The sequence below is a fragment of the Capra hircus genome, chromosome 28 (assembly GCF_001704415.2).
Source record: "Capra hircus breed San Clemente chromosome 28, ASM170441v1, whole genome shotgun sequence".
In the NCBI taxonomy this organism is placed as follows: Eukaryota; Metazoa; Chordata; class Mammalia; order Artiodactyla; family Bovidae; genus Capra; species Capra hircus.
In genome coordinates this window covers 6,283,938-6,308,300 of record NC_030835.1, presented here as the reverse complement: position 1 = coordinate 6,308,300, position 24,363 = coordinate 6,283,938, and the positions used below count along the sequence as shown (strand labels likewise).

Below are 24,363 nucleotides of genomic sequence, written 5' to 3'. Positions count from 1 at the left end.
TAGGGGTTGTGGCCTTCTCACTGTTGTAGCTTCTCTTGTTGCGGAGCGTGGGTTCTGGAGCTTGGGCTCGGTAGTTGGGGCCCACGGGCTCAGTTGCCCTGAGGCATGCGAAGTCTTCCCAGACTAGGGACTGAACCCATGCCACCTGCTCTGGCAGGCAGAGTCTCAACCGCTGGACCAACAGGGAAGCCCTGCAGTGTCATTTTAAAAGCATGTAGCGTCGGTATTTGAAGATTCTAAGTTAGTTTGCACATTAAGTAAATTCTAAATTTTCATGTTGTATACTTTTATACAGTATTTGTTCAAACATCTTAACTATAGAAGCCACGATACCAGAATACATTTCTAGACTCACACATCAGAACTGAATATTTTGTCCTTTAATCTCAAAGAAGGGATTACAAGATGGACCCAAAGGATTCATATAATGACCCAACCTGGATTACTCTGAAAATTGAGTGTAGTATTTTATCAGTATCAGTGGTAAAGCTGCCTATCATTTAAAACTTAGATCATGAACAGTTTGACCTGATACTAGTTTTCTCCCATATTTTAAGAATTCTTACTAAGAAAAAAAACTAGGTTTAAATAGTACGTGAACCAAGAACTTCCAGACGTACAAGCTGGATTTAGAAAAGGCAGAGGAATGAGAGATCAAATTGCCAACATCCGTTGGGTCATAGAAAAAGCAAGAGAATTACAGAAAGATACCTACTGCTTCGTTGATTACGCTCAAGCCGTTGTGTGGATCACAACAAACCATGGAAAATTCTTTATGACATGGGAATACTGGATCACCTTACCTGCCTCCTGAGAAATCTGTGTGCAGGTCAAGAAGCAATAGTTAGAACCGGACATGAAACAACAGGCTGGTTCAGAATTGGAAAAGGAGTACGTCAAGGCTGTGTGTTGTCACCCTGCTTATTCAACTTAATATGCAGAGTATATCATGTGAAATGCCGGGTTGGATGAAGCACAAGCTGGAATCAAGACTTCCAGGAGAAATATCAATAACCTCAGATACGCAGATGACACCACCCTTATGGCAGAAAATGAAGAGGAACTAAAGGGCCTCTTGATGAAGGTGAAAGAGGAGAGTGAAAAGCTGGCTTAAGGCTTAACATTCAAAAAACTGAGATCATGGCGTCTGGTACTATCACTTCATGGCAAATAGATGGGGAAACAATGGAAACAGTGACAGACATTATTTTGGGGGGCTCTAAAATCACTGCAGATGGTGACTGAAGCCATGAAATTAAGATGCTTGCTCCTTGGAAGAAAAGCTATGACCAACCCAGACAACATATTAAAAAGCAGAGACATTACTTTGCCATTAAAGGTCTGTATAGTCAAAGCTATGGTTTTTCCAGTAGTCATGTATGGATGTGAGAGTTGGACCATAATGAAGGCTGAGTGTCAAAGAACTGATGCTTTTGAACTGTGGTGTTGAAGAAGACAGTCGAGGGTCCCTTGGACTGCAAGGAGATCAAACCAGTCCATCCTACAGGAAGTCAACCCTGAATATTCATTGGAAGGACCGATGCTGAAGCTTAAACTCCAGAATTTTGGCTACCTGAGGTGAAGAGCTGACTAATTGAAAAAGACCCTGATACTGGGAAGGATTGAAGACAGGAGGAGAAGGAGATGACAGAGGACGAGAAGGTTGGATGGAATCACTGACTCGATGGACATGGTTTTGAGCAAGTTCCACGAGATGGTGAAAGATAGGGAAGCCAGGCATGCTGCACGCAGCCCAAGGGGTTGCAAAGATTTGGACACGACTGAGTGACTGAGCAGTTAGATGTAGCAAAGGAATGGAAAGAGATGCTGTTAATATGAATTTTAAATGCTCTGTTGAACTTAGTTTCTAGTACTGAATTAATCCACCTTATAGCATATTTAATAGATATGAATAAATTTTATATAAATTTAATATGGAGTATGGTCAACATCATCTGTAGTCCTTTTTGTGGATCATTCATATATTTTAAAATGTCATTGACAACTAAGTTCCTACTTTAGCTGTTTATAAAATAGAAAATAGTCAGGAAAATTTATAACAGACATACCACAAAAAAAAAAAGCCTATCAATTGTTCATAATTCCAAAAGGAGACAGAATTTACCTAGCTCTTACAGTCATGATTTATGTGCTAGTAAAGAACTCTGATCCTTTTTTTCTCTTGCCCAGGATATAAGGTGAAATGTTAAATGTGAGGATTAATGTAGCTGAAAGATTTGTCTCGAGTACTTAGTTTTCTTAAGGACTTAGTTTTCCTAAGTCCTTTTTCTTTGATCAGAAAAATGCCTTTCTGACTTGGAAGTGGGCAGCATTATGGGCGTTTTTATGTAAGGTTAATGTCCTGATTTTAAACGTAGATATGCCATTTTCTCCCAGTTGGAGAGATGTTCCATTAGTGTTAATATATATTTCTAAAGGGAATTAAGGGATTCATTTCTTTGCCAAATTATTTATATTCACTATTGCTTATTTTAAAATATGCCCCTGGAAAAAGTATTTTAAGTGAAAAAAATATATTGTATTATGTGTATATACACATACGTACTTTGGTGTATAAACACGTGATATTTATGATGTCGTGCAATAATGTTTAATCAGTACTAGACATTGAACATTAAATATGACCTATGTTTCAGTGAGCTAAATGTTGATAGGAACCATCTTTGAACCAAGACAGCATTCTGTCATGCATTTGTGCATGACAAGACACCAAAAATTCTATTATATATGCCTTTTACACTGGATTTTATAAGCAAAAGCACCTGAAGCTAATAATTGAAAAAATGGAATTATTTTTCAAGGCTTGGGACAAATGACATTTAGATATTTTAGCAGTTGAGTGACTTCAGTTCAGTTCAGTCGCTCAGTTGTGTCCGACTCTTTGCGACCCCATGAATCGCAGCACGCCAGGCCTCCCTGTCCATCACCAACTCCCGGAGTTCACCCACACCCACGTCCATCGAGTCGGTGATGCCATCCAGCCATCTCATCCTCTGTCGTCCCCTTCTCCTCCTGCCCCCAATCCCTCCCAGCATCAGGGTCTTTTCCAGTGAGTCAACTCTTCGCATGAGGTGGCCAAAGTACTGGAGTTTCAGCTCTAGTATCATTCCTTCCAAAGAAATCTCAGGGCTGATCTCCTTCAGAATGGACTGGTTGGATCTCCTTGCAGTCCAAGGGATTCTCAAGAGTCTTCTCCAACACCACAGTTCAAAAGCATCAATTCTTCAGTGCTCAGCTTTCTTTATAGTCCAACTCTCACATCCATACATGACCACTGGAAAAACCATAGCCTTGACTAGGTGACTTATCTGATCATAAATTTAAGGATATTTAAATTTATGTTCTGTAATACCAAATTTCAGAACTAAAATAGTAAGTTTGTTTAGAAATATCCACTGAAAGAAGAAAAGTTTGTGTGCACAGCAGGTAGAAAACAAAGAAAGGACAGCACCAGTGTTTTCCATTGCTGGGAAATATTTCATACAGTGAGGGCAGACATAGATTTTATTTTGAATTTAATGTTAGGAACTTCCTGGGTGGTCCAGTGGTTAAAAACCCACCTTGTAATGCAGAGGACAGGGGTTAATCCCTGGTAGGGGAACTAAGATCCCACATGCCGAGGAGCAGCTAAGCCTGTGTGCTGTAGAGGCTGGCAGAGTGATACAGTTAAAAAGTCTGTGTGCTGCAATGAAAGATCCCATGTGCCACAGCTAAGACCACAACTATACAGCCAAATACATAAAGGTTTTTTTTTTCCCTTTTTTTTTTTAAAGAATTTAATGTGAGGTAGCGAGAAATGCATGATCTTGCTAACTTTCTAAGAAGCTGCTTGATTAAATCTGTCTTTTAGAAGAAATTAATCAGCTTCCATAAGAGATAATAAGAGATGATAAAAGTTGCTCCTCTTTTAGTTTGTGTTAGCAAAGTGCTAATTTATTAGGGTTTCATTTGTTGGAACATTCTAGCTTTTCTTTTTCTTAGGTAATTACAAAAACATTTTTCCGGATGTTTTAGAAAATTCCTTTTTTTAAAAATATCATATGTAACTAAAGTTTTTTTCCTAGAGAATGTCTCTTTAGTATTATGCTTGGAAGCTTCTTTTGGAAAATGACGTTGATATTCCTGACATAGCAGAAAATAATACCTAGTCCTGAAATTTCTCAACAAATGTAGCTACCCTGATGATTCAGAGCAGTAAAGTGCTAGTGACCTTCAGCCAAAGCCCACCTGTTATATACCTGTGAAACAGGGTGTGTGGATTACTTCTTGTGGCCAGGAAGAACACATGTCATGAAGAATGATCTCAAGCATGTGCCAGAAAGAATCTTTTACAATATTTCAGCTTTTCTTGGATGGTTTGAGGGAAGATCTAAGGAAGCAGGAGTTTGCTGAGATTAAATACTAACGGAAGGTAGAAGAGTCTAGAGTATTTCCTGTAGGACACGGTATAACCTTGCTTTTATCTGTACTTAGGCATGATTATGAAGTGACCTTATTTTGTTTCATGTTACCATGGTCCTGGGATAACTGTGGTACTCTGTGAGATTATGAGATCACTGGGCACCACAGGCTGCTTGTTATCTTTCTCAGAAGGATTACCTGGGCATGGATTAAATAAAAATTTACCAAGCAGATGAAGTTTATTCTTCTGTTAAAACTCTGTAACTTGTGGATTGTTACCTCTCTGTTTTTACTCAGTTACTGTACCGTGCCATGTTTTAGAGTAGTTATTGGCGATGGTAGTAGTAATGATTACATTTAGAACATTATGAGGAAGAGAGAAATTTGGAGAATTACACTTGGATGGAATTATGGAGAGACTTAGATATTAAACTGAGAACATTCAACTTAATTCTGTATCCGGAAGTTTCTAGCAGGGAGCAAACTTACTGTATTTTGCTATAGGAAGAGTAATATGAGAGGAGGAGCTGAACATCTTGAGGCAGGGGCTGTGTCTCATTCCTTCCTGTGTGCTTAGTGTCTTAGCGCAGGGCCCAGAAGGACTGAATCAGTCCCAGTGAGAACATAATGAAGGCAAGGAGAACTCGTTAGAAGATTATTATAACAGCCCAGGCATGAGGAGATGAGGGCTAACTTATGATTTTGATCTCATGGAATGGAGAGAAGATCACTGAAGCAGAGTCTGTTGTCTTGATAGGTGATTAGATGAAAAAGATGTGAAGAATGAAAAGAAGATGACTGTAAGTTATCAAATGTGGATGACAGGGTAGATGGCATGTCAGTTAAGAAAATGGGAGAACTGGGAGAAAAAATTTTATTAGGGAAGGAAGACTGCTAAAGGTTTTATTATTTAATCACTTGAACTTGGATTCTGGCAGGACAGAAGGGTAGAGGAATTTGAATATGTAGGAATGGAACTTGAAAGGTACCAGAGAAATTAAGATACAGGTATAGATTCAAAATGGGGCAGCTTATGTGTGTGTGTGGGGGGGGGCACATGCATGAGTGTATGGAAAATATTTCATCCACAAGAAAGCTCAGTGCTTCATTGCCAAGTGCTCAGACCTCTTCTGAAGCAAGGAAGACCATTCCAGGAGACTTCCTAAGCTCTCCCAGAAGAGGGAGACACAAGCAAACTAGTCTTCATGAACCAGAAAAAGGTTCATCTCTTCAGTGTTAGAATGAAAAGTCCGCCATCCTCTAAGCTCACGGTGACTCTCATCTGTCCTCATCTCTGCTTCAAGAAAAAGCAGCTGCTGAGGAAAGTGTGGCAGGTGTTCTGAAGGATCTGGCCCACAGTTCCTTATCTTGTTCCACAGGGTTAGAGTTCACGGAAGAATGTTTCTACTTGGTCTCTTTAGGCTTTATCTTGAAGAAATGAAATTTTCTCTCAAACCCTGAGTCCAGATGCTCTTTGTTTTTATGTTTCCATGTTCCTTTGTTCTTGTTTGTGTGTGTATGTGTGTGTGTTGTCCCACCAGTTTAAAGTGTAACTTGAGTATTACGCATATGGTTAAGCTGTACGTCAGATATCCTATGTTTTCTTACTTTATTTTTTCCCTTGGATATAATATATTCATATGCATTCCTACTGCTTTTTTGTCTTTATACATGTCTACTGTGATTTCTCTAGCAGAAAGCATCTCATGTCAACCATTTCATCTTAAAAGTCATCAGAAGATTTACGGTAGACTCAGATGAGCAAAAGGCTCTTTCCTGGGCAGAGCTTAACTAAGAAAGCACCAACTGAGAAAGAATTACATGCTTTCCTGTCCTCTAGTTAGTGCTCCAATATAAATATAATGTGACCTCTATATATATAAATGCTTTAGTATCCAAATTAAAGGAGAAACATGCAAGATTAATTTTAATAAAATATTGTTTAACCCAGTAGTACCATTTGAACATGTAATCAAAATAAAGATATTGATATAGATTGCATTCCAGTTTTTGTTTTTGTACTAAGTCTGTGACATCTTGTGTGTATTTTACATTTATAACACGTTTCAATTCAGAAACGTGTGTGCTTAGCCCCACGTAGTTGCTAGCAACCATATTGGACAGGGCCAGCTCTGTGTGGAGGTCACTGGGTTTGTTTTTAAACCTGAACTCAGTAACAGGAATTGACCAAAAAAAACAAAACAGAAAAAACCATAGATCCATTTATTCATTTATTCAGGGAACTTCGACTAGTTTTTTCTGTGTTTCAATCCCAGCACTAAAGTCTTTGGATATTAAATGAAAGGTGTTGCCTGATTTTTGGCTTGTGATACTCATGGAGAGACAGCAAGATGTAACTCTGATGGTAGGCCTTGTTTCTGGACCAGAGGAGGGTGGGCGTGTCTTCCGGATATGGGGGCTAGACCTTCTGACCCTCCAAGCTGCCTTCCTGCTGCCATGACTTCTGCAGCTTCAGTTCAGGGGTCGTGTATTCCAGCACTCACTGCGAGAACAGACCTATTCATCTGGGAACTTTTTCTTTCTTTGGTAATGCTGTCTTTTTGCTCAGAATTAAGTTTCCCACCCTTTGCTTATTAAATCGTACATCCTCTAAGTTTCTAAGTTAAACTCTTCTCTACAAATTCTAGAAACACATCCAATAGACGTGGAATCACGGGCAGCCGGCACATTGTTTCTGAGTGCTGTGGCTTGGAGCTGCTCACATGTCTGCTGTCTCTGAACTTGGCTGGTCTCATTTAGTTAGTCATATTTTATAGCTATTTTAGTTGTTTTTAACTACTGAAAGGAATATACAACTTTCTTATATATAACTTGTATATATGTTTTATATATATATATACTTATATATATGACTTATATAACTGTGTTATATATAACTGAAAGGAATATATAGCTTTGTGGAAATTAGTTTATAGAGTTGAGAAGGTCCTTAAACATATTTCCCTGCTCTCCCCAAGAAAATACGACCCTATCAATATAATCAGCATTCCAAATAATTCTCCGCTATGTATCTACAGCGTGTTGCTTTTACTTCTCTATTTGTGCTTTTAATTTTTATTTTAAACTCTTATAAATTCATAGGAAGTTGCAAAAATAGATCTATTTCTTTCACCCAGTATCTCACAGTAGTTACATTTTATATAACTGTAGTAGAGTATCAGAACCAGGAAACTGACATTTAGAGTATGTACTATTGCATTTTATCACTTGGCGTAGATTCCTACAGTGACTGCCATATTTAAGGCACAGAATTATTGCACCACTACAAAGTTCTCCGTTGTGTGCTGCCTTTTAATGGTCATAGCCACTTCTTGCCTTTCCTAACCCCTGAAAACCACAGTGTTTCCCATATCTCTAATCTTGTCATTTCAAGAATTTTCTATAAATGGTATTATATAGTGTGTGAGCTTTTGAGACTGGCTTATTTCAGCAAGCATAATACCCTGGAGACCCATCCAAGTAGTTGTGTCTATCAGTAATTTGCTCTTTATTGCCAAGTAGTATTCCATAGTAGGGATGTTCCAGTTTGTTTAACCATTCATCTATTGATAGATATTTTGGTAGTTCCCAGTTTTGCACTATTACAGATACAGCGAATATTTGTGTTGATGTAAAATTTTTCATTTCTTTAGGATAAATGCCCGATAGTGTGATTTCTGGGTAATACTGTATCTGTATATTTAGTTTTCAAAGAAAGTGGCTAACTGTTTATCAGAGCATCTGTGCTGTTTTAGATTTTCATCAGTATTGTATGAGTGATCTGATTTCTCTGTATCCTCATTAGCATTTAGTGTTGGTATTACTTTAATTTTAGCCATTCTATGTAGTATGTAGATATGTAGTTGATATCTTATTGTGATTTTAATTTATATTTTCCTAATGGCTAATAGTGTTTGTCTTTTTGTGTGGTTATTAGCCATCATCCCTGAAGTGTCTCTTCAGATCTTTTATATAGTTTTTTTAATTGGATTTCTAATTGGATTGGATTTTTCTACTATTAAATATATACACTTTTTATATTCTTGATATGAGTCCTTTTTCAGGTATGTGGCTTGCGAGTTTTTACCCTCAATAGCTTGTTTTTTCATCCTATTGACAGTCTTTCATAGAGCATAAAATTTTAATTTTGATGTTCAATTTATTAATTAATGTGTTTTCCTTTTACAGATTGTGCTCCTTGTGTTATGTATAAACTCTTCTTGATGCCCAAGACACTGAAATTTTTTTCTTATAAAATGTTAAAATATTTATAGTCTAATATTTTATATTTAAATCTATGATCTATTTGAGCTAATTTTTTGGTAGAATATGAGATTTAGATTTTAGGTGCATAATAATAAGGTGCATTATTTTTCTATGAATATCTAGTTGCTTTGCACCATATGTTTAAAGACTCTCCTTGTTGAACTGCTGTTGTGCCATTGTCAAAAATCAGTTGACTGTGCTTGTGTGTATCTGCTTCTGGGTTCTCTGTTCCACTGATCTATGTGCTTGCTCCTTCACCAATACCATATTGTCTTGATTGCTGTAACTGTATTTGCTGTTGTTCAGTCGCTCAGTTTTGTCCGACTCGTTGCAACCCCAAGGACTGCAGCACATCAAGCTTCCCTGTCCTTCAGCATATCCCAGAACTTGCTCAGACTCACGTCCATTGAATCAGTGATGCCATCTAACCATCTCGTCCTCTGTCATGCCTTCTCCTCCTCCCTTCAATCTTTCCCAGCATCAGGGTCTTTTCCAGTGAGTCAGTTCTTCACATCAGGTGGCCAAAGTATTGGAGTTTTAGCTCCAGCCTCAGTCCTTCCAGTGAAGGACTGATTTCCTTTAGGATGGACTGGTTGGATCTCCTTACTCTCTAAGGGACTCTCAAGAGTCTACTTCAACCACAGTTCAAAAGCATCAATTCTTCAACACTCACCCTTCTTTACGGCCTAAGTCTCACACTGTGGGCTTCCTGGTGGCTCAGCTGGTAAAGAATCTGCCTACAATGCAGGAGACCTGGGTTTGATCCCTGGGTTGGGAAAATCCCTTGGAAAAGGGAAAGGCTACTCACTCCAGTATTTTGGCCTGGACAATTCCATGGACTATATAGTCCATGGGCTTGCAAAGAGTCAGACATGACTGAGCGACTTTCACTCTCACACTATATAATAAGTCTTAAATTGAATACAGTGATTCATCCTACTTTATTATTATTATTTTTAAAAAATGTTGCCTTTTGATATAATTTTAGAATAAGATCGTCTATATCTGAAAAAACAAATCTTGGCCAGGATTTTGAAGGAAATATGTTAATACCTAAATACCATTTTGGAGGGAAGTAACATCTTTAATATGTTGAGTCTTCCAATCCATAACTAAAATATATCTCTCCATTAGTTTAAGACTTCTTTTGATTTCTTTCATTAGCATTTTAGTTTTCAGAATACAAGTTCCTGTATATGTTCTTAGATTTATTATTTCATTTTTGAGTGATCATAGATGATATTATTATATTTTAAACTCCAGTTTCCATGTGTTCACTGTTGGTGTTTAGAAGCACAATTGATTTTTGTGTATTTATCTTGTATCCTGTGAACTTACTGAACTCACTTATTATTTCTGGGAGTTTTTCTTTAGATTGGAATTTTCTTTGTAGACCATCATGCCATCTACAAATAGGGGTGCTTTTCTTTCTTTTTGATCTACATATCTTTATTTCCTTTTCTTGCATTATGCCACTGGCTAAAACTTCCAGTACTATGTTGAATAAGAATGGTGAGAGTGGGCATTCTTGCTTTGTTCTTGAGCTAAGAGGGGGAGCACTCAGTCTTTCACTACGAAGTAAATTTTAGCTGTAGGTGTATCATAGTGGGAAGGCTGAGGAAATTTTCTTCTATTCCTGGTTTGCAGAGAGGTTTAATCATGAAACGTGTGCTGAACTTTGTTAAATGCTTTTGCTCTACTAGTATCATATGAGCATGTGATTTTTGCACTTCAGCGTGTTGATTGCATTGATTGATTTTTGAATAGTGGATCAGTCTGGGTAACCTAAATCCTACTTGGTCATGGTGTAAAATTCTTTTATGTACACTATTTCTCAATTATATATTCTAGTCTTTTGTTAAAGATAGTTTACATCTATATTCATAACAGATAATGGTCTGTATTTTTTTCTTTTTTTGATGCTATTTTTGTCTGGTTTTGTGTTACTAGGTAATTCTGTCCTCATAAATGAGTTGGAAAGCATTCTTTCTTCTATTTTCTGGAAGAGATTGTGTAGAATTGTTGTTAATTCTTTGAAATATTTGATAGCATTTGTCAGTGAAACCATCTGGGCTGGACAATTTCTTATTTGGCACTTTTAAAATTGTTAAAGACCTATTCAAATGATCTCTTTCATCTCAGATGAATTTTGATAGTGATTTTGAGGAATTAGTCCATTTCTTCTCAAATTTATGATGAAAAAGTTGTTCATAGTATTCACTTGTCTTTTTCTTGGCTGGGAGACCTATATTGATATCTCACCTGATTTTGTTAATTTGTGTCTTCTCTGTTTTTCTTTGTCAGCCTTTGGTGTGTTGATTTTATTGACTTTCTTGTTCTCTTACTTTTCTTTGTTCAGTTTCAGTACTTTCTATTCTTTGTTGTATTCTTCTTTCTACCTCTTTTTGGTTTATTTTGATCTTCACCCCCTCCCAAGTTTCTTCAGGTATGAAGTTTTAGCTTATTGATTTGACATTTATTTTTTCTGTTTTTTTTTTTTTTTTTTTGCAGCTTTTGAAATTTTGTCACTGTGTTAGCTGTGTGTTTTGCCAAAAGTTTTCACTTCTGTCTCAAAGAATTTATTAACAAAATAAGCCACTCGTTATATACAGATACATAATATAAATATTTATTAGAGAGTTATCTAGCTTACTTTCAAAGGAATGATGCTAAAGCTGAAACTCCAGTACTTTGGCCACCTCATGTGAAGAGTTGACTCATTGGAAAAGACTTTGATGCTGGGAGGGATTGGGGGCAGGAGAAGAAGGGGACAACCGAGGATGAGATGGCTGGATGGCATCACGGACTCGATGGACGCGAGTCTGAGTGAACTCTGGGAGTTGGTGATGGACAGGGAGGCCTGGCGTGCTGCGATTCATGGGGTCGCAAAGAGTCGGACACGACTGAGCGACTGAACTGAACTGAACTGAATGTTAAAAGAGATATAGAAACAGCAGAGGATACATCACCGAATTGGGTTTTGACCAACATCCAGACTCAAACAGTGCTGTGAAGTCCTGTGTCACAGCACATTTGGAGTCCCATTTGGGAAAAGGTCCCAGGCAACACGTCTGCTCTGTGGGTGAGACTTAAGATTGCAGTTCAGGGTTCCTGTTTATAATCCCAGGGTGCAAACTTATATAATCATCCATCAGTCTGTGACCAAATTGGAGCTCTCGTTTCATATTAATGCTCTTTTGTTGCGTAGAACTTGCAGTGTAGTTAAGCCTGGGGCTTGGTTGGCCAGGCCCCCTCCAGGGGCTCAAGAATCTCAAGATTTCTCCCCCGTCTTAACTGTGGTGCTGCAAGTCTTCACTCACAGCAGGCAGTCACCCACAGTCAACTCCCAGTCAGGGCAGAGTCCAGGCAGGTCAGAAGCAGGGTCAGAGGCCTGCTCTGCTCTGTCTCTGAAGCCTAAGCAAGACTGTTCATTTGATTTCCCTACCACTGAGTCCTGCAGCTTCTGATATTGTGTCCCCGCTTTAGCTGTGTCCTACAGCTTTCGATAATATGTATTTACTTTTGTATTCATATGTGTGTTTTTTTAAATTTTCCTTGAGAGGAGCTATTTGACCCATGAATTACATTGTTTAGTATCTATGAGTGTTTGGAAATTTTCCTGTCATCTTTCTGTTACTGATTTCTCCTTTGATTCCTTTATGCTCAGAGAACACATTCTGTGTAATTTCAGTTCTTTTAGGTTTGTTGTGGTTTATTTCATGGCCTAGGCTATGGTCTGTTTTGGTAAATGTCCTGTGGACTCTTGAAAATAATATGTATTTTGTTGTTAGATGGAGCATTCTACAAATGTTGAGTAGACCGTGTTCGCTGACGGGGTCCTTGGGTCTTTCCACATCATTGCTGATTTCATTGTCTGGTGGTTTTCTCGGCTGCTGAGAGAGAAGTGTGGGACTCTTCGTCTGTAATTTGGAATTCGGTCTTTCTCATTTCAGTTGTGTCGGTTTTGTTCCATGCACAGTTGGTGTGTACACATTTGGGCTTGTTTTGTCTTCTGGGTGGATTGATTCTTTCATCATTTCATAAGGTCCCTCTCTATTTGGTAATTTGCTCTGAATCCTCCTTTATCTGATATTAATATAGCCACTCTTGCTTTTTTTAAAAATTTTTTTGCCTGGTATATACTTTTACTATTTTACTTTAAAATACTTACACTTTTATATATAAGGTGGATTTCCTGTATGCAGCATATAGTTGGGTCATGATTCTTTTTAATCCATTCTACCAGTCTGTCTTTCCATTTGTGTCTGAGCACCCTTTACATGAATGGAATTATTGATAACGTTAGGGCTTAAGTCTACCATTTCTTTGGCTTCATCTTTTTTCCTCTCTTTTATTTTCCGTTTTCTTGCCTTTCTCTGTGTTATTTTTAGTTCTTTTAGAGTGCCATTTTGACTTATATGTAGTGTTTTGAGTGTATCTCCTTATAGAGAAATATTATGGTTGTTCTTGGTATTATGTTATATATATATAACTTTGTGTGGTATATTTACTAAGCATAGTAATCTTACTTTCATTAGGTCTCTTCTCCCCATTTATAATATACATATTTTAAATATTTCCTGTACTTAAGAACTTGCTAACTGAAAGGACCACAAACTGTACAGAGGCAAAAAGACAGTTTATTGGGGAGGGGGGCGGTCTTCAGAGTTGCAGTTTGGTGGTCACAGATTTCTAGAGGAAATGAGAATACTATCCCACTGGAGAAAAATGGGCAGAGGTTTTCATAGGAAAAAGATGGAAGTTAATGAAAAGTTATTTACTGAGAGTTTGTACTGAAAGTTAAAAATTATTCTATACATACAATAGGGTTATGGAACGAATCTCATTCATTATGAGGGAAAAGTATGTTTTCTTTAGTTCAGAAGATGACCAGTTCTCAGCGTTATTCTTCTCTTTTAGCAACTATTCGGCAGTTTTAATTTAGGATCTGCAGCAGGAGTCTAGCATGTGTAGGAAACATAGATTAGAGGTCCTCAGGTCACATCGCCATCAAACCTGACAGAGGTCATTTCACAAACTCCAGAAGATATTGGTGGTAGAGCCCGTGAGGGTGGGAGCCTGGGTTTCTAGTGGGGACAGGCGTGCTAGAGCCACTGTGTGTCCCGTGGTGCTTTGCAGTTTATTGTGCACAGGTGTGTATTGCCAGGCCACCTCTTTCCTGCTCCTTTGGCAGGGTGCAGCTTTTCCTTGAGACTTGGGTGATTTTGTTTATGTGTGTGCCCATTGGCATTTCCAGTTGCTGGCTTCTTCATCACCTATTCTGGGATACATTTGCGGGGGGTGGGGGTAACCAGGGAATTTTCTACGATGTACTTTTTTTTTTTTTGGAGAGTTGAATTTCCAGGACCCTAGCTAACTATACCTTTCAGAGTTCTTTGTTTTAGATTTAATGTCTAGAGTTTTTAGCTGTACTTTGCAGAAGAAAAAGGAGAGTGTATCTGTTACATCTTGTGTGGAACTAGAATTCTAGCTTCTATTAAATTTTAATCATAGTATATTACTTTGATTCTGTGAAAGTCAGGAAGATATAGTTGACACCAAGAAAAGTAAGTAAGCTATTATTATCATGGTGATTACCTTTAATAGAAGAATAAGGAAAATACTCAAATCAACATAATGAAAAGAGGAAGAAAAATTCTGTGAGACAAGTATCCACCAAGAGATATGGATGCTTATAAACAAAATGATCATAATTTATTTAGGTAGGATCAGAAAAAGCTTTTACAAAATGGTTTCAAATGGATTGGGAAGGCTGGATAGGATTATGACAGCTAGGGTTTTGGAAGTGAAAGGAAGCATTTTTAAGTGGCAAAAATAGAACAAGTAATGTTCTTTGCCTTTTTAGGTAGCAAGTCAAATGTTTGACGGCTATTCAGTCAACTTAATAGAGGAGTGCCCCTTGGCAGTCACAGGCAGAACTGTTTTTATGTATTATTCACAAGATTCTCTCTCTCTCCTCCTCATGCTCAGGTCCATCCCAGAGATCATGATTTGTTGGTCTTGGGGGAATTAAGAATGGGTATCATTGTGTTTGCTTTTTTAAGAGAGACAATTAAAACAAAGTTGATTGTTTTAAGTGCTATATAAATAGAGTTAAAGAATCACAATGATTGTGGAGTGAGGATATGGAGCAACTGAATCATAACAACTAAAAGTGAGAAGTTCATTTAGGCAGTTATAACAGAATACCATAGACTGACTGGCTTATAAACAATAGAAATTTATTTCTTACAGTTTTGGAGGCTGGTAGTTCCAAGATCAAGGTACCTGCCTGCTTCCAGGTCGTGGACAGTTGTCTTTTCCCTGTGTCCTCACATGGGGAAGGGACGAGGGAGTTCTCTGTGATTTCTTTCACAGAGTGCTAATCTGGCTCATGAGGGTTCCACCCTCGTGACCTAATCACCACCCAAAGGCCCGCCTGCCTCCCTGGGGCAGTAGGTTTCAGCATGTGAAACTTGGGAGTAGGGACGCAAATTCCAGCCCTGCATCTTACAAATGAAAGCTGAGATTTAGCGATCAATGGCTTTCTCAGGGTTACAGGGCTCCTAGAAGATATGGGGGAAAACACAGTTCCCTGATTCCCAGTGGATACTATTTCCATAAACCTCCAGAGAGAACTTCTTTGAGAGGGAATCTCTTGACTGCTGGTTTAGCTTGTGTACAAAATCCTTACCTGAAAGTTTCTTTAGCCAGTGCAGTGAGTAGAAGCTGACTCTGCTGAAACCCACAGGGAGGAAGGGCATGTTCCTTCTTGGCTGTGGACTTGCTTTGTGTAAATGTTTTGGGTCAGAACATCTCTTAAGCAGCAAAATGGAGTTCTCAAGTAACATCTATGGAGAGCACCTGAGGTCATCACCCTATTAAATATTTTCTAATCTATTTCTAAAAATATCCATTGCTAAATTAGTGGAGAAATTACAATAACTTCAAAAGACAGGATCTCTATTTACTAGGATACTGTAAAGATTGTTAACTGTATTAGTTTCTTACGGCTGTTTGTTACCTTAATCAACATAGAAAATGATCTTCTCTTTTGGTTTTTGCTTTATGGTGAGCAATGTAGAATTACTCACAGATTTAAATAAGTGGTTGATCATACTGAACCATAGCCAAGGAATGCTGGTACAGGGGTGGAAATAAGTTTTCTATTTGGACCTGAATGTTCCTGAAATCTCTAAACATGAGTAAAATACACTTGCAATCCTTTAGTACTTCATTTTCATATCAGATTAATTGGTGTGAAGAATTATGCACACTTTCTTTTTGCAAATTGAGCCAGTGGTGTTTACGGGCTCATTTTTCTTGATGCTATCATGAGTGTTTCTTTAGTTTAAATGTGTCTCATCAGTGAGGAGGCAAGAAACAGAGAGACATGAGACCCAATCTGGTTCTATTTGTGTGAACAGATTCCCTCTAGAAGACCCAGTTTTACCTGGAACGTGAGGAAATTGAAGTAAATGACATTTCAGTTGTATTCCAGTTCATAAGCTGATAAAAGTAAGAAAAGCTAAGAAGCCACAAGTTTTTAAAATTGAAGGTCCGCATGTGTGGCCCGTGGCCTGTCTGTCACGTTCTTGGTACAGTGCTCACTCTTACAACTTCCTGAGTCTTCTGAGCGCTCTGGTGGTTCCACTGTCTTCACTAATGTTCTTTATTTTTCTTGCTAATCCTTTGAAAACGTAGGATTTAAAAAAGAAATAAGTTTTTGAATGGTAATTTTTAATTGCCTGATTTACTATTGATGCAGTTTCTGTGTGTTTAACCCCTAAAGTCTGTCTTCCCTTTAAGTGCTTTCATTTTTGCAAAAAAACTGTAATGTACTACTTTAAAAAGAGATATATAAGCTGATAAATGTTTACCAAAAAAATACATTACTTCATATGCATTAACCATAAATGTTAGAGGAAATAATTTTTTCTTCATATATGAAAAATAACTAGGTTTGGATTAAGATATAATTATAGTAATTTGGGCTACCTGTATTTTAAAAAATGGAATCCGTCTTTTCATTAACACTGTTGTTGTTTTTTTAAAGTATGACTGTGGTGTCTCAATGTTTTGGTTCCCTTTTTTATTATGCCTCCCACCCCCGTCTCTCTCTGCACAGGGTGGGTATTCTGCTCCCTCCTTCTCTCCTTGGCAGGGCTCCTTCCAAGGGATCCCACGGACTGTTCCGCCGCACCGCAGACAGAGTGAGTCTGTGTCTCTCACTCCTACCCTGCTCTGCTTCCCGTTCACGTGTCCCCTTTCTGCATGACCTCCCCTCCCCAGCACCTCCTCTCTGTCCAGAGTGATCTGCAGGCACGTGCTAAACCAGCACTCCCTGGGCTCTCCCCTCTTAATTAACATTTCCTATATCTGCATGTGAACAGACTTTTCCACATAGAGCCTCAGGAAAGCTGTCTGAAGTTAATGTCGTTCTAATGCCATTTAAACCTGTTGCCAGTGGCGCTATACCTACCGACATGCATCTGTCTTTAATGTATTTTCTCTTTTCATGACCTTGAGATAATATCAGTAAAGCTTGTTTTTTAAATATAGTCATGTTAAACATGGACACTCTAAATGCAGTGGTATAATGGACAGATGCATATTGTTTAGGGAGCAGGCTTACTAGACCATTGCACATTTCTTTAAATATTTCCTAATCAAAAGGCTTTGATTGCATTTCACTGTTTTCTAATACAGAAATCTTTTAAGTCATTTAAAGGGTGTTTTTAAATAACTAATATGTCTTTATAATTTATCAGCCGCTTTACAGTACAGAAGAAATGACTTTTGAATATGCATGGTTTACTAACGTTTCTAATGATTTAGTAATTGTTTGACTTAAAAAAAAATCTTTGTTTACATTGAATCTGCTTTCCAAAACAGTGTTTATTTGTGTTATATACTTACCTGGTAAGTTGATTATATTTTATCTTTTTTGAAAAGTCACCAAGAAAAGCTAATATTAATGAAAAATATATTTAAATATTGTCAGTCACAGTCACTTTTATGCTTTCTCCATGGATTTGCCCTAATTTTTAATTCATATCAATTTTTTCATAAATTATCCTTACCTAAATAATGTGAAGTATCAAAGATCTAAAAGGGGGGAATTTTAAGCAGTTAAAATTTTTAAATGTGATTTATTCAAATAAAATTTTATTTCTTGAATTAGCCAATAGGAAGTATCAACATGAATTTGAGACAAGGCTTGAAATGTGTGTTTTGGGCATATGCCTTTCCTTCCCTTCTGCACTTTTTAAAGAATAGTGGGATGGAGTTTGCATAGGCTTTCATATCAAGCTATTTAGCAGCAAGTTAATTTGTTCAAAGCATTCCTCCCTTCTCCTCCTTTCCCATCTCCCACCACCTTTGTAAATACTCCTTTTTACTTCCCTTGCTTCAATTAAGTTGCTTTCTTTTCTCCTCTAAAGATTGCTAGCACACAAAGAATTATACTAAATTGCTAGTGAACTAATCTGAATTTCAAAGGGCAGTTTTAATAATGTATTCTTAGGCAGTAGCCGCTATACTCCATGGTTGGCAGATTTACTCAGAAGGACGCACCTACCTTGGATTTTCTGAAGCCCCCTCTTAGTCCCCATTCTTTTACCCACTGTTTTTCTCTTCTATTCTCCTTCCTCTTATCTAGATGCAGTATGTAATTGGAGTTTGCAGTTAACTATTCAGTATTACAGATAGTTGTAGATTTATTTTTTAAAACAGGTTTCCCAAAGCACCCATTTCACCAGTTTCTTATCTGCATACCTTTAGAGATTTCTTGTCCCTCACCTGAGTCATTGGCCCTCCATTTCCAAATGCTTCTTTCTCCTTTGGATTTAGAGCTAATTTTTAAATTTCTAACTGTGAAGCAACACTGTTCTTCCATACTACTATCAAGATTTGTCTTTCTAGCTTTTCTGTAGATCAAACCTCCTTTCTTTGCATCTCCAAGTTAGCAAAAAGAAAGTTTGGTTCTCCAGCATTTGAATGTGTTGGCCTCAATATACATTGAGTCTTTCTCTTGATCATTTGAGACCTTTAGGACTCTGTGGAAAGTGATAGAGGACTTGTTCACAGCCTTTTGACGGCTCTTCTTGAGCTTTGAAGGTTCCTTTAAAGGAAATATGTATCAACTACTACATTATTTGAATTTACCCTGAGAACAGTTGACGGGAATATAAAAATAATAAGTATAAAATAATAATATTATTATTATGTACTGACAAAATAATAGAGGAGAAGGTTGTGAAACAATGGATAAATCCAGTGGTTTTCCAGAGAGTTTGGGAATAGGTCTCCCCTTTTCCTACACTAAACTGCTCATGTAGTCAGTGATACAGTACAGTATTTGTCTCCACATTTAATCAGTATGTAGCTTCCAGCGCTGATTTTTAGAGAGGTTAATTCTGTAAGTGATGGCATGTAGTTAGTTGAGAGAGTTCTCCTACATTATTGTATTTCAGTAGTAAGTTCTTTCTGATGCCCTCCTGAACATCAGCTTAAGCAAACTGCCTTTTTTGGTAAATGCAGAAGCCAGGTAAGCTTGGCTTATTAGTTTTCAGTAAGATAGTCTGTGTTTGGTTTTGTATTTTAAAATGTGTAAGAGTGGTGGACCTAACACAGGCATATGGGTTAGCTTGTCATAGATGTTGCAGAGCATGAAATACCTGAGGGTTAGGGGACTGTTTAGCTCTGATAACTCTAGAAAGCTGCTAAGGGTGTTCTTGGTTAATTTAAGAATACCTCCAAAAAAGATAAAGGAGATAAACAGAAGATAAAGGAGATAAAAGGAAAATCCTGCTCTTTTGTTTGTCTTTTTTTACCCCCTCAGGAAATTTTGACTTATATTTCTTTTCTCAGGTATATTACCAATCTTAACTTGATGATGCTTGTCTTCCAGTTTCAAATTAACTTTTGTCTAGGTTAGAAAATATCTACATTTAGACATTCCAAGGTCTTCCTGTTGTCAGTAGGCACTTCAGCTTTTATCCAAATTGACTTATCAGCTGGCGTTAGTTTAGTATTTCTAATTTCCAACTGTGTAAAAGTAGAAATGATAGTTTTATGTGTATGTGTATAAAAGTTTATATATATATATGTAAAACCTACTTCACAGTATGAAAATTTAATAAAATAATAACTTTTGGCAAGTAAAAGTCTTAATAGTAATCTTAAATAACTGTTCTTGCCAGAGCATACTGCTTCTAGAAATACTTGACTTTTAAAAAAGTGTATTGAATACAGCGTATTTCTTATCATGGCTAAAGAGACTTTTAAAATTTGCTCTTTAACACCTTCCTTGAAAGAATTTAGAAATCTTACTACCTTTAGCTTCCATGTGCAGTAACTTAAATTGGAAGAAAAAAGATACTTTTAAGCAACAGAAGTCATTAATAATGTTTACATATTAAAAGCCCTATTAAGCCCAAAGTTTCTTTTTAAAAAACTTTTATTGAAGTACAGTTGGTTTATAATGTACAGCAGAAACTAAACAACAGAGGGACTCACTTATACATATATATTATTTTATTTTTTTTGATTATGACTTATCACAGGATATTAAATATAGTTCCCTGAGCTGTACAGTAGGACCTTGTTGTTTATCCATCTTATATATAATAGTTTGCATCTGCTAATCCCAAACTCCCAATCCAGACGAGTAGTTTCTTGATTTAGTGTTACCTGGCTTGTAAATTTATATAATAATTATAATTAATTATACTCATCAGAATTATGTTAAGAATAAAAATTATATTGTCTTATATTTTTCTCCTCCTCTTATAACCTTCAGTGGTTGTTTTGCAAACCTTTTTTGACAACTGACACAAATTCATTTTACATCATAACCCAGTATGTATTTATTGAATGAAACTATACAACCCAATATATGCATCTGTGTATATTTAAAATTCAGATAAAAGATTCATAAAATATTACTTTCTCTTAGGACATTTGATATGCTCATATTTTCAGTTTTTTTCTTTTTTCCATATAGTATTATCTGAGCATTTTTCATACAGTAAATATTTCTTGAAAACATCATTTTAATGAGTACATGGTAATATGTTATCATGTGATGTGCTCAATTGTTTTCCTGTTGTTTGGCATTGACACTATTTCCATTTCTCCCTATTAAATAGAGACACTAGAGATATTGCTGTAGTGCAGTTTATTCTTGTGTACAGGTCAGTGCTAGCACTAGAAGGATGGTTGTTAAAGGGCGTGTGCTTTTTAGAATGCTTGATGTGTATTGCTGAACTGACAAACATGTTCATAAGGTATATCTTAACGTGGCTTAATCCGATTAGCTTTACCATGTGACTGTAATCAATTTTATATGTAAAGATAGCATCTCAGTGCTTTAATGAGAAATTAGCTCGGAGAGTGACTTTTCATAAAAATAAAATATTTTTCAGTGAAGTAGAAAAGGGTAGTAACTCAGTAAAAACAGAACAATTTGACTTTACAGCAGGCTATTTTTTAAAATGTAGTTAATATAGAATATGTGTCCACTGTGTCCATTTTTGCAGCTAGTTCAAGTGCATATTAGTCATTGGTTAATTGACTAGAAATGTGCATCAAACATGGTCCTGGAAGCTGCCCTGTAAATGTCAGCATGGGTTAGTTTCTTTCTCAACAGCTTGCAGTTATGAGAAACAAAGCCGTTGCTGTTGTCTGTGTAAGCCATTTATAATCCGCAGATTCTGCGGTGGTTTTGTTAGCTGTGTTTGTTGCCTTGTTGTAGTGCCTGCAGCCCCCTACTCTGGATAAGTATACCATGCGTATTGATCACCAGTGGAATTGTCCTATTATGATGTTTAGTTTTTAATTTTTTTCCTGAAGTATTATGCATCCCAGAGGTAGATTCTGATGGGTTTTACATCTCAGAGATGTAAATTTAGGCATCTCATACTGATTATGCCTGTGTGGTAAATGGCTTAAGTCACTATTATTCACCTTGTTAATTTTTAAAAGCTGTTAACTAGTTAACTTAAAAAAGCCATTGAACTCCTTATTTCAAAAAGTGCTTATTTTTAATTTGTATTTATCAGTCAGGTATCTTCCTTAAGTTCTCTTGAGATTTGGGGACTTTATTCTAGGGAATAAGACATTCCTGGTCTCCCCAAATCCCTGAAAACTTTGATTGGGTTCATGTGAATTATAGGGCAGAATTCATTGGACCCAGTTATGCTAGGGATCCAGTCCTGTCTTCCATCTCTCTAGTGATGTATGGAGCCTTGCTTATAATGTGGAACATCATATTTAAGACACACATGAAGATTAGATTGGTCTTTTATTGCCCTTTAATGCAGCAGCAGTAAACTGAGTTGTGTTTGCAATATGCAAGACTCTGAAGCTATTAAAAATAATTCCTACTTCCTTTATAAGGGATTACATGCAGTTAAACCCTTTTAGATCTTTGGAGTATGAATATTAATTGTGTCAAAATTCTTTACAGTATTTTATTTGTGTAGGATTCTTCACGTGATTCCTTTTAAGGGTAAGAAGTTTATATATACACTGTGCTGTGGATAGGAATATTTGTATTAACTTATAAACCACTTGAGCAAGTATAAATCTATTAAGATATTTTTTCATTTTATAGAAATACATTAAACTAATGCCTGAAAAAATACAGCGAAAGCAAATACTGTTGGCTGCTGCCCAGTCACGGCAGTCCCTTGGTGTTGCGTGTGGTCTCTGACACCATTGTCCTGTCTTTTTCTTGTCTCTGCTCTCCCATTATGCTATTGGCAAGGAGTTGAGAAGTTAGTCCATTACTTCTCTGACAAAGCGTGGTACAGTACAATTTCAGATTTTTTCCTACCACCTTCCTCATTGTCACTTTTTTCTCCCCCAGTTTGCATGATGCATGTCAGAGCCTGCATGAAATTACAGGCATGTTACAAGTGGCTCTATTACCATCTTCCTTTTAATGTTTAAAATGTATTCAGTATTGATAATAAAGTTATATGTACCAAGGGAAAATAATATTAGGTAATTCCTGTGTATGTTGTACGGTAGCATTATTATGCTTTAGGACATTTTCTTCTTTCTACCTTACCTAGTTTGACCTACTTTTATTTCATCAGGACTTGATATTTCTAGCTGCCCTCTTACTATTGGTGACTTTAGAACATGAATGTTTACAGAAACTGATATGACTTTTTCCTTATGTTAAAATGCTCGAAATCTTGGAAGTGGAATGAAACAGAGCTGAAAAGTTTTTCTTAGTGATGTGTGCTGATCTGCATTTCCGTGTGTTCAGTGTATTTCCTCCAGTGGATCGCTTGGAACCACTTTTTCCTGGAAATACTGCTTCACACTGTGGCTTGAGTTTGGTATCTGAGCATTTTCCTGTGTAGGACAGATCAGCTAAGAAGGCAATAGGGCATCATCTAAGAGTTAATACCTGAATGTTGGTATTGAATCTGCCTTTTGAGTTTTTAAAATAATCAGCTGGCTATATTGCATATTCTGAGAGTCTGTGAGCTCGTTGGACTTAACTCAGTATACATAGAATAGTGGAGCTTCCCAGGTGGCTCATTGGTACAGAGTCCGCCTGTCAAGCAGGAGACATGGGTTCAGTCTCTGGGTTGGGAAGATCCCCTGGAGGAGGAAATGGCAACCATTCCATTGCTTAGAAAATCCCACGGACAGAGGAGCCTGGCGGGCTGCAGTGCAAGGGGTCGCAGAGTCTGGCGTGACTGGGTGAGTGAGCACGCATGCACACAAAAGAGTCAAGCTTCAGTGCTGCATTTTAAATTCTCCGTCAGTTCAAATGCTGGCTTTGCTGTTTGCCAAAGTGTATGAATTTGAATAGCTACTTAATTTCATTTAACCTCAGTTTACTCATTTACAAAAAGATTATACCTTCCACCTAGGGTCTTATGATAATCCGAGATCATGCATGCTATTTAGAGTTTAGCTGTCTACCACTGGGAAGAAGGGAAACCCTTCTTTTACAGTCTGAAGTATGTTTCTCAAGTATTTGGAATGTGTCAGGCATTATATTGATACTGAGTACTGTATGCCTGTTATCATTGTGATTAACAGCAATTCACTGAGGTGTAGGTACTGATGTTATCCTCATTTTACAAGTTATGAAATTCTATCTCAGAGGAGTGAGATAATTTACCCAGTATCTCACTGATAGATTGAGAAGCCAGAACTTAAACCCGGATCAGTATGTCTTCAGAAACTAAGTGGTTCAGTCCTGCGTTGCACTGGCTCCTTCATATAGCCACATGTAAATTCTCTCTAAATGTTGAATTGCCTTGCATTTCCTAGCCTCGGTTTATCTCCAGGAGGGCACTGGAGGATCTGTGTCCTATCAGATATGCCTCCTGTATATGACCAACATTATTAAAATATGTATTTAGATTCTAGAAACCTTGAAATCTGTAACAGCTAGTTTATTATAATACTATTACAGAATTTGCTTTCCCCCCCTCCAGACCTAGCTACTAAAGGGCCAGAGCTTGAATTAATCATTTTCATACGTTTTAACAATCATAAGTGACATTTATTGAGCAATTTTGACATGCACTGGGAGGTTCTATCCTATGTTTTACATGTTATAGTCATTTTAAATTATTAGAATTAGAAATGGAAAATAGTTGAATGCTTGTTAATATAGTTTCCCTAACACATTTCATCCAG

The 24,363-nt window shown here is 37.1% G+C and overlaps 1 protein-coding gene across 10 annotated transcripts in view; it reads left to right on the top strand.

Annotated features, from left to right (window-relative positions):
• The window catches only part of CCSER2 (coiled-coil serine rich protein 2), a 162,523-nt gene that overhangs the window by 130,413 nt on the left and 7,747 nt on the right, over positions 1-24,363 (top strand). For 3 of the 10 annotated variants that reach the window (XM_018042348.1, XM_018042349.1, XM_018042353.1), the window contains one exon: positions 16,817-16,901. The exons of the other annotated variants lie outside the window; for them this stretch is intronic. In XM_018042348.1, the coding sequence (XP_017897837.1) occupies positions 16,817-16,901 (85 nt within the window). The remainder of the gene's footprint in view (positions 1-16,816; positions 16,902-24,363) is intronic. 10 annotated transcript variants of the gene reach the window in all.